General features: G+C 33.1%; 2 protein-coding genes across 5 annotated transcripts; both read right to left on the bottom strand.

Moving 5' to 3' along the window:
* Nucleotides 1-1,841: 1,841 nt before the first annotated feature.
* Nucleotides 1,842-6,595, bottom strand: LOC108080366 (putative uncharacterized protein DDB_G0285119). Of its 4 annotated transcripts, none has more exons than XM_017175085.3 (3): nt 6,079-6,595; nt 4,328-4,530; nt 1,842-1,938 (listed from the first exon to the last, which is right to left on the bottom strand). In XM_017175085.3, the coding sequence occupies exons 1-3, from the start codon at nt 6,593-6,595 to the stop codon at nt 1,882-1,884; spliced, it is 777 nt and encodes a 258-aa protein (XP_017030574.1). In that variant the 3' UTR covers nt 1,842-1,881. The 4 variants fall into 4 exon arrangements, with proteins under 4 accessions (XP_017030574.1, XP_070144789.1, XP_017030573.1 ...); XM_070288688.1 differs by lacking the exon at nt 1,842-1,938 and adding an exon at nt 3,776-4,256; XM_017175084.3 differs by lacking the exon at nt 1,842-1,938 and adding an exon at nt 3,776-4,253.
* Nucleotides 6,596-6,986: 391 nt separating this feature from the next.
* On the bottom strand, nt 6,987-10,116 carry LOC108080219 (uncharacterized). Its single transcript, XM_041775057.2, has 2 exons — nt 9,722-10,116; nt 6,987-8,043 (listed from the first exon to the last, which is right to left on the bottom strand). The coding sequence occupies exons 1-2, from the start codon at nt 10,114-10,116 to the stop codon at nt 6,987-6,989; spliced, it is 1,452 nt and encodes a 483-aa protein (XP_041630991.1).

Genomic DNA, 10,116 nt, shown 5'->3' with positions numbered 1-10,116 from the left:
TCGTAAATTTAAAAAGACTTAATTTATAGTAAAAAATAAGCATTTCTGCTATAAACTAAATATTATAGTATTTTGAAATCTATAAAAAACATTTATTGTAAAAGTAGAATAAAAAGGTGAATTTGAGGGTTGAAAAAAAAGATATACGGTATTCGTTTTTATAAAAACTCTACTTTTTATATTTATATTATTTATCAGTATTTTTTTTAGTGTATTTATAAATAAAAGTCAATTTTTAATAGTTTCTTTATTTTTTTTTTAATGTTAACTGAATCAAAGCAGTTTAGTTGTCATATTATAGCGATAATTATTTAAAGTTTAATAGTCATTGCTATAAATGTATGTATGAATAAAAAAGTTAACATTCTAGCAACTTGTATATAACAACTTGTATAGAGAATATTATAGCGATAACTAAGGCCAGTTTTATAGTCATGTAAGATATAAGCAGTGCAAGTTATAGCTCTTTTTATAGATATCATTAACAACTTGTATAGAAAAGATTATAGCGATAACTAAGGCCAGTTTTATAGTCATGTAAGATATAAGCAGTGCAAGTTATAGCTCTTTTTATAGATATCATGCTGGACAGCATGACAAACAGCGGACTTAGTGCGGATGGATAGCTTTACCTCTGCAACTTCAACACTTGTTAATCTGACTTCATCATGCACTGGCCAGCGTTTTTCATCATCTTCTCGTTGTTTGCCTTGGCTGCCCCTCAGGTGTTGTTGCGTCGTCGTCAGGTGGTTACACCCACCTGGCTTATGGGTCCTAGCAGTCCCAACTCCAAGGCAGGAGCCCCCAAAGTACAGGTCACGCAGCAGAACCTCAGGGAAATGGCCGCCTGGCGAGCTCTTATCCAAAAGGCTGTCGATGAGGGCACCTATGTGGTGGCCGCACCTCCACCGCAGGTGAGTAAGGGAACAATTGGGAGGAGCATTGTTTTATTTATTTATTATTATTTGGAGTTCATTTGAATTCTTAAAAATAAAGGGTTACAAAAGCAAAACCTACACACTAAGCGTTTTAAGACTTTTAAAAATAAATTTAATATTACAAAATTTTAAAAATACAAAAACAAAACCTAAATATTGTGTGAAATTAAATATTACAAAAAAATTTAATTTTAAATTAATTAAATTAAATTTTAACAAAAAAACAAATCCTGTAAGGAATTAAATTAAAAAAAAAACATAAACTTATCCACCTTAAAAAACTAATTATAAAAAAACAAATCCTAGATCAGAAATTAATTATACAAAAAACCTACACATTTTCAAAAAATTAAATACAAAAAAAAAAAACCAAAACCTACACTTGGTCTTAAATTAAATAAATTATTTCAGAGAAAACTTGTTTAAAAAAAAGTTTTAATTTATTATAAGATTTTATAGTTTATAGCGAGCCTTGGTGGCAGTTTTCCACCACCCTTGCCACAGTTTTGGGCACCTGCCCCCACACCAGCCTTCAACTTTACCTACCTTTGGCCCAGATTAATTATAATTAAATAATTATATTAATAAAATTAAATATGGTTATAATTTATTATAATTAAATAATGATAAAAAATAATTCATTAATTAAATATAATATTTTATAAATAATTAATTATTATTTATTATAATTTAATTATAATTGAATATAATTATAATTAATTATAATTAAAGTAAAATAAATAATTCTGTTTAATTATAATTGAATTAATTAATTAATTATTATTTATTATAATTTAATTAAATATAATTAAATAATAATAAATTAATTAAATCTAACTAAATTTAAATTATGATAAAAAATTATTAATTAATTAAATAGAATATTTTATAATTAATTATAATTAAATTAATATAAATTAAATAATTGATTGAATCGTAACTCTTAACGATCGAAGAGGTGAGGGAAACGCAGAAGCTTCGAGCCACGCCTCTTGAGGAACTGAAAAAAAGGCAAGAAAGATTAGAGAAAGACACTCGTTCGGATTTATAGCATTTCAGGGGGTTTTATTGTTTCCAAAAAAAAAAAAATCGACAAATCAAATTGGGAGTAATAAATGGTAGAGTGACTACGCTTGAAACATTTTATATATATATATATATATATAGTTTTATAGCAAATACATATCGTTCTTTGTGTCTTTTGTGTGCTGTCTTGTCTTTTTGTGTTTACTGTACAAAATGTATTTCTAAAACTCTACCAAACGAAACAAAAAATACTCTAAAATATATATTTATAGTTAATTTTTAAGTTTACACTAATTAAGGTTTTTGCAAATCAAAGTTAATTACATTTAACATGTTTTTTTAAATATATAATATATGGGGGACAACAACAATCGTGTGTATGTATTCTATAACTATAACCATATACACTACCTATACATATATGTATATAGTAGTGGCATATAGTGGCTATATATATAGCTATGTATATATTAAGGTCTAGGCGCAATATATCAACTTGTTCATCGTTTTAAAAAAAACACATTTCTTCAACTTCTTCGCTGCTTTATAAGTTTTTGTTCCCTTTGCAATGAAAAATGCTTAAAATTGTAACTAACTGATTAATCAGTTTGAAAAAAAAAATTGTTTAATTAAAAAAAAAATGTATAATCGAACTTTAAGTCGACTATTTTGATACCCAGCACAGCTCCGTATAGGTTTTAAATGCAATTAAGGTATGGAATGTCTAGGCTCTTACATTAATAATAATTTTTAATGACTTAATTAAGTGATTTTTAAGCTCTCTTAATTAATGAATTTATGAAATGATTGTAAATATAAAAAAAAAATAGTGTTAAATTTTAGAATATAGTTTTTCAATATTAAATCTATAATCACTTAGCCATGCATTTTCAAGTTTTTAATAGTTTTTTTGTGTTTTTTTTTTTAACTCAAAATATATATTTTTTTTATTTATAAAAAACATATTTTTTCAACACACAGACGGACACTAGTGAAGAGTGCTGAGTTCAAATACAAAATAAGAGTGTTTCAAGTTCAGCTTGGGCTCAGTTAGACTTTAGTTTTAGGTTTAGTTTCAAATTTAGTTTTTAGGTTTTGGTTTTAAATTTAGTTTCAGTTTTAGTTTTAGCTTTAGTTTTGGGTTTTATTTTAGCTTCAGCTTTAGCCTAAGTGGGTTGCAGTTAAGATAAGGCGATCTGCTTCAAAAACCAGGAATGTTATGAAGCAGCAGAGAGAGGATAATGCAGGTGATCAATCGATTGATCGGATTTTACGAAACTAATATGGCTCTCTACGGGCTAACACAACAAGGTGGTGGCTAGTCTCATGGTTGCACGATGTTTTGGTAGTAAGTAAAATTTACTAACCACTTTTATACATATTATATAGAAATATATGTAGTATATGATATATATATATATACATATAATATATAATATATGATATATGTATATAATATATTATATATATACATATATCCATATTCTAATGCCTGTCATGAGGGGGATATACATACATGTAAACGTTCGAAATGTTTGATAAAATTTTAAATTTTGTTAAAAATAATCAAGAAATCGTTGTGAAGATAATTAAAAGGGAAATTGAAGATGATAAAAAAAAAGTTTTATACACAATATTTAACAAAATGGTGGGTCTATGGCATAAAGTACCCCGATCTTTGAGTTTCACGTTGGAAATTCAAAAACAAAAACTATTATTAAAAAATTTTTTTAATTAAAAATACAATTTTTAAAAATTATAAATTAAAAAACTAAAAAAATTTTAAAATTAAAAATAAAAATTTTTAAAATTAAAGTTGTATATCCCATGTATATCCCCCTGTTAATCAAGTTCCTATCACTTTCTATTTCTATAGTTAAATTTTGCAAAGTATATATTCCATAAGTATAATTTTCCTACGACTAAGCAGTAGCTTCAGCTTTAAAACTGAAACTAATATGGAAAATCATACCAAAGCTATGGAAATTCTGTAGTTGTAAAAAAAAAAAATATGATTATATGGTAATGATAATCGTAAAATAGCATTTAATAATACGCGAATGTCCTCTAATTTAAATTGAAATTCAAATTGAAATTCAAAGCAAGCAGCTAGGCCTTCTAAAACGATTCCGATTGTCGCTGCTGTCCGGATGAGGTGGATGACGATGTGGTGGCTACTTCTTGCTCTTGTGGCAGGGTCAGAGGCTGGTCATGTTGATGCTCCTCTAGCTGCTCTAGCTGCTGTTGCTGCTCTAGCTGCTGTTGCTGCTCCAGCTGCTGTTGCTGCTTCTGCTGATGGAGATGTGCGGAATGTGCGTGTGGGATCATACATTGGATGGGTCTTACTTTAGGTCTTATCTAACCTCATCGATATCCTCGCCCTCCGAGGAGCTGCGTATCGTATTGTATTGTGAATTTCGGCTTCGCAGCATTCGCAGAAAGCTGCCAACGGCAAAGATGGTGCGGCGATGTCGGTGGAATATACCCTGGTATAAGGCCTCTCGTAATGTCTTCCGGTCCTCCACATCCACCGACGACGTCAGCGATGTTTGATGAGGCAAACGTGCTATGAATTCAATGATAGCAACAGAGAGAGAGAGAGAGAGAGAGAAGCGAATTAATAATAAATAATAAATAATAAATAATACAAAATGTGCGCGATAAGGAGGCAACAATCCGGACGCAAGGTCAGATTGCTGGCGCAAACATTAAACGGAATCTATATGGAAATGAGTAAACAAAAGAGGCCAAGAGCGATCGCTGATAAGTTGCGTCTCTGCGAGAAAATTCGGAGAGTTGAATCGGAGTTTGAGAACGGAGCTATATACAGAATATGTTTTGATAAAACTAGATGGTTCTGAGGCAAATACCTATTCTTTTTGATTTCAAAATACATTTTTATATATATTTTTAATTTTTTTAATTTATATATATATATAATTTATGTATATATATATATATATATATATAAAATTTTCAAATAAATGTTTATATATTTTTTAACAGGTTTCTGGAATAAAAAAATATATATAACATTTTCAAATAAATTTTTATTTATGTTTTAAGCATTTTCATTTATTAAAAAAAAATTTTATATATTCTTTAAAAAGATTTCTTTATTAAAAAAAATATATATATAATATATACATCACTTTCCTTGGAATTCCCCAAAACCTAAACAAGTATAAAACCCCATTAATCATTTTATAAATTATTTATGTAAAAATAATCATATAGAAAAGGGAGTCATTTTGGCAAAACAATTTCTCAGAAACTAATAAATCAGCAAACAGTTTTACAGTTATGCTTTGAAAATAGGCAATATTTTCCTTGTTTTTCTTTTTATTTTCCGCACGAATCTAGTTTTATCTACTTGATTCCGCGCTGAAATTGACGCCAAATTTTTTTCTTTGTATTTTTTATTTTGTATTTTTTCCAGGCCAAACTAATTAAGCCCGTTGAAAGCCGTAATGGAATTTGCCAGCCAATTGAGGCGCCTGCTCAATGGTTACTTCAATGATATATATATTGTATATATACAGACTCTGTTTCCGGTTTTCAATTTAATTTCAATGATTCGAAAATCAAAACCAAAGAGTCTTTGAATAAAAGAGGAATTTATAAGGGAATTAACTATTATTTAGGCAAGGATGAAAGTGAATAGGGGTTTCTGTAGAAGAATATATATAATATATAATATTCTTCTTTGATCTGAAGAAATTTTTTAAAGAAATCTTTAGATATTTAATTGAAAAACTTGTTTTAAAGTATGGAAAATGTACAAAAATCAAGACACTGAAATTGGAAATAAATCTATCAGCGTTTTTAAAATAGTTTAAATCGTTTAAAAATTTTTAGGGATTGCTTAAAGAGCCCCAAGTTTTTTGTTTTTAATTTTTAAAATAGTTTTAATAATTTTTGAAAAGTTTTTAAAATGTTTAGAGCTTGTTTAAGTTGGTTTGTGGGTCGTTCAGAGTTTTTAAAAAGTTTTTTTAAATAGTTTAAATAATTTTTAAATATTAAAAAACCATTCAAAGGCTTGGTTGGAGAGCCTGAAGTTCGTTTTCTATCTATCAGCATTTTTAAATATTTTTTAAAGTGGTTAAATACTCACCAGCTATGGGCGACTTGGGCGACTTCAAGGAGTATTCATCGAGATTCTTGCCACCCAAATCCAATTTGAGAACCTTTTTGGTTAACTGCTGTGTGGCCGCCTCCATGTTGCTGGTCTTTTCGATTTTAATATCCACATTCCTTTGGCTGACAGCACTTTTGGTGGGCACTGCCACGGGCATGCCCGACGAAACCGTAACCGTACCCGTTGTATTGGTCATTGTGTTGGCTTTGAGGGCATCGCTGCCATTGCCTTTGACTGCTGCATCCGTCATGATGCTAGTGTTGGTATTATTATTGTTATTATTATTAATGTTGTTGTTGTCTAGCTCTGGCTGCTCCTCCTCCACCTCTTGGCTAGTCGTTGTGTTCTCCTTGTTATCAGTATGATTGTTATTGGCAACCGTTGGTTGTACCGGTACGTTTTGGTTCCCGATTCCAATTCTGGTGCTGCTGCTCCCGCTGCTGTTGCTGTTTTTTTCAACCTCAACGTCGGCAGCGGCAACAACTACAACCATTGTTCGAGACGGCTAGCTTAGCTAAATTCGCTTTAAAGCTATTTATTTATCTATTTGTTTATATGTTATTAAGTTTTTTTTATGTATTTTTTAATGTATTTTTTTATGTAGTTTTTATGTGTTTTTTATGTAGTTTTTTATATATTTTATTATATATTTCTTTATCTATTTATTTGTTTATTTATTTATCTCTTTATTTGTTTTGTTTTTTTGTTTTTTAGTGCTTCTTTTTAGTTAAATTTCCGCTGACGTGCTCGCGCCTTTCAATGTAGCTTCGTTCTGAGTGTTTTTTCAGCGCTATCGCTACGTTTTGTTCGATTTAATTCGATTCAAAACGATTCCAAATGGTTCTCTCTTTCTATATTCGATTTAATTTGCTGTTCGATTGCTCTCAGATCGAGGCTTGGCTTGGCTCTGGCCTCATCTGCAGGGTAACAATGCTGTTGCTATACAAAGCCACCTGTTGGGCTGTGGTAGAGCAGTCGGTTAAGGTGATTTGTGGCAGGGTGAGCTGCAGAAATCCGCCAAATTCACCTGCTGCTGCTGTTGCTCCTCCTTCTGATGCTCCTACACCTCCTCCTGCTGCTCCTCCTCCTGCTCCTCCTCCTCCTCCTCCTCTTGCTGTCTCCCCAGCAATACTTAGATGACTTAGATTGTCAATAATCTCGTACAGACGCCTTTGATGAGCAGCTGTGGCCACACTGGCCACACTAGCTCTTGTAGAATCCTCTACTCTTGCGGCTGCTTCTGTTGCTGTGGCTAATGTTCCTCCTTGGGCATAGTAATCACACATGCTATCCAAATCCTCCTGCTCTGAAGACTCCTCCAAGTCAGTTTCTGGTTCCTCCCGCTTGACTGATCTTATGTCTACCTTGAAGGCCGGATGACCAGCCTGCTTTTGACTAGCTGCTGCCTTGCCACGCAAACTCTTGAGCAGCCTCACCAGACGCCCGGTTAGCCGGCGATCCACCTCCAAATCCAAACGATGATGTTGCTCCTGCTGCTCCCGCTCCCGCTTGTGTTGCTTCTTCTGCTGACCAATCGTTTGCAAATACTTGAGATCCGCCTGCAAGCCACGCTCGTAATAGCCGCTGGCCAGTTGCAGGTAAGCATAAAAGTCCACCACCTGCCTTTGCTCTTCAACTATTAGCCGTTGTGGGCTTTCTCTTTTGTGTTTATGAATATTATTTAGCTTATAATCGTTTCGTTGGTCGCTGCTTTGGCTTCCTCCTCCCTGGTTGGTGGCCAAAGCCTCATCATCATCATCATCATTATGATTGTTGCTTCTCCAGGTTAAGCGGTGCCGTTGTAGCTGACGCTGGACTAGCTGACGCAGCTGCTCGCAGCTATGGGCGCTTCTTATGCGACGCACTGCGTCGTTGTATATGATGATGGCGTTGTGGGGTGGCTCAACACCACCTGTGCTGCTGCTAGTGGTATCGTTGGATCTGTAATTAGTGGAGGCGGCAATTAGTTAGGGAAAGGCAGAAAAAAACAAAAAGAGAACATCATGGGGCAGAAAATAGAAATGGGAGGCGACGCGACCAAACAAAACATTAATTACAATGGCAAATGCAAACACGTACGACAAACAAGAGAGCAAACAACCAGGCAGGAGGTGGAGGAGGTGAAGGCCCAAAGACTACTACAACCCGTAGAATGTGGCCCGTGGTCCGTAACCCATAACCCGTAACCGGTACCGGGGGTAATATAATTAAAAAAGCCAACCAGCGGCGCTACTCTCTGGCTCCTCAAGGGAAAAACTGGTCGCTGGTCACCATTTTTCCGCCGCTTGTTTGCTGTTCGCTTGTTGCTTTCATTTTCTATATATATCCATTTTTTATATTTTGTATGCTTTAGTAAAAAACGCTTTAGTTTCTTAGATGAAATTGTCTTTTTTCAGTAAATTCAAATTAAGAGGGGAGAAGAGTGGTTTCTCAAGCCCAATCTAAGTTCCAGGTTAAGAGTTAGAGGAGATAGGTAGCCTCTTTATTCCAATAATGAGATAATTCTTAACTTCTAGTTAATTATTTATATTTTTATTATGTTTATAATTCACTCAAAAGCTAGTAGCCTTGCGAAGTAGTCATTTCCGACCCTAGAAATCATGTATATTCTTGATCAGCATCAAAAGCCGAACCAATCTAGACAAGTTTGGGAGAAAACAAAATTTTGAAAATTTTTTTCAACATTTTTTAAGGGGTTTTCATCATTGAAAAACGTAAAAAAAAATTATAAAAAAATTTAATTTCCTAAACAAATAAATTTGGTATGCAGATTTGTTAACCTGGTAAAAAACTAGCATAGAAAAATTTCCCGAATTAAATTTCATGCTTTTTTGACTTAGTTATGATATTTTTAATTTTTGATTTATGCAAAAAAATTATTATTTAAAAAATCCATTTTTAAATTTTCAGAAATTTATTCATAAAAATAAATAAATAAATTTAATCATAAAAAAAATAAATAAATTTATTTATAAAAATAAATAAATCTATTTATTCATATAAAAGTTTGAAAATTTTTCAGCTTTAATATATAAGTTTTATATATTCTAAAATAAAAATTAGCTAATATCTTTTATTAACTATTTTAATATAAATTTGAAATTTTATTTTAAATTTCTAAAACCAGAAATTTATTCATATAAAAGTTTGTATATTCTTCAACTTTAAAAGCTAAATTTTATATATTTTTAAATAAAAAATTTTCTTAAAACTTTTATGAACTAAACAAGTCACAAGATCCTACACCTGTCAGCCAAAAAGAAACTTTTAACTTTTTAGTTTTTCCTTTGGAAAAGTCACAATTAATTGAATTCGATTAAGTTGACAGAGAGACCCACCTGGACATGGCCATTCCCCCCGAAGGGTTGACATTCAGAGCACCTGGATTTATTGCAGGTAAACTGAAACTAAAGCACTGACGTCAGAGTCAGAGAGAGAAAGAGAGAGAGAGAGAGGGAGCGAGAGTAGAGAGTGAAGGCAACAATGTAACTCGAGCTGTTGCTGCTGCTGCCGGGATGCGGCGGAAATTTCATGTCCACTAAGGGAACCCAACCTATATTTATGGCAGCAACTGTCAAAGAGGCCACCCTGCTGACCCACTACACCACTATCTCTCTACCTGGGAAAGTAGTGCCTGTGGGTGGGAAACACATCGCGGAACTGCTGCGCATATTGCGACGCTAATGAGGCGGGCGACACTCGAGATGCCTCAGAAGCGGCTCCTCCAAATAACTGGCGACGCCTCTGACGACGTCGCTGACCTCCCCGGTGACGTTGATGTTGATGATGGTGCTGCTGCTGCTGGTGAAGATGCTGCTGCAGCTTGTAGTCCCTGTAATGATTGGCCACCTCATGGCGATACCGTTCCGGGCGAAAGCACTTGGTGTTATAGATCCGTTTCATGGTCAACCGGGGCATAAACTGGCCACCAGAGCCCAATGAAATGCCCTCGACGATCAGGCCATATCCTGAGTTGGAGGAGGATAATGATGATGGCCAGGATGATGAGCACAT

Source organism: Drosophila kikkawai, chromosome X (genome assembly GCF_030179895.1).
Source record: "Drosophila kikkawai strain 14028-0561.14 chromosome X, DkikHiC1v2, whole genome shotgun sequence".
Lineage (NCBI taxonomy): Eukaryota > Metazoa > Arthropoda > Insecta > Diptera > Drosophilidae > Drosophila > Drosophila kikkawai.
The sequence above is the reverse complement of the archived record's forward strand: the minus strand, read 5'-3'. Positions and strand labels throughout refer to the sequence as shown.

Coding starts and splice junctions, on each gene's coding strand:
- LOC108080219 (XM_041775057.2), bottom strand. CDS start 10,116: ATGTGCTCATCATCCTGGCCATCATCATTATCCTCCTCCAACTCAGGA. Junction 8,044..9,721: donor CACAGGCACTACTTTCCCAG/GTAGAGAGATAG, acceptor CACTAATTACAG/ATCCAACGATACCACTAGCA.
- LOC108080366 (XM_070288688.1), bottom strand. CDS start 6,595: ATGGTTGTAGTTGTTGCCGCTGCCGACGTTGAGGTTGAAAAAAACAGC. Junction 4,531..6,078: donor GCCCAAGTCGCCCATAGCTG/GTGAGTATTTAA, acceptor TTGAATTCATAG/CACGTTTGCCTCATCAAACA. Junction 4,257..4,327: donor AGGGCGAGGATATCGATGAG/GTTAGATAAGAC, acceptor CATCTCCATCAG/CAGAAGCAGCAACAGCAGCT.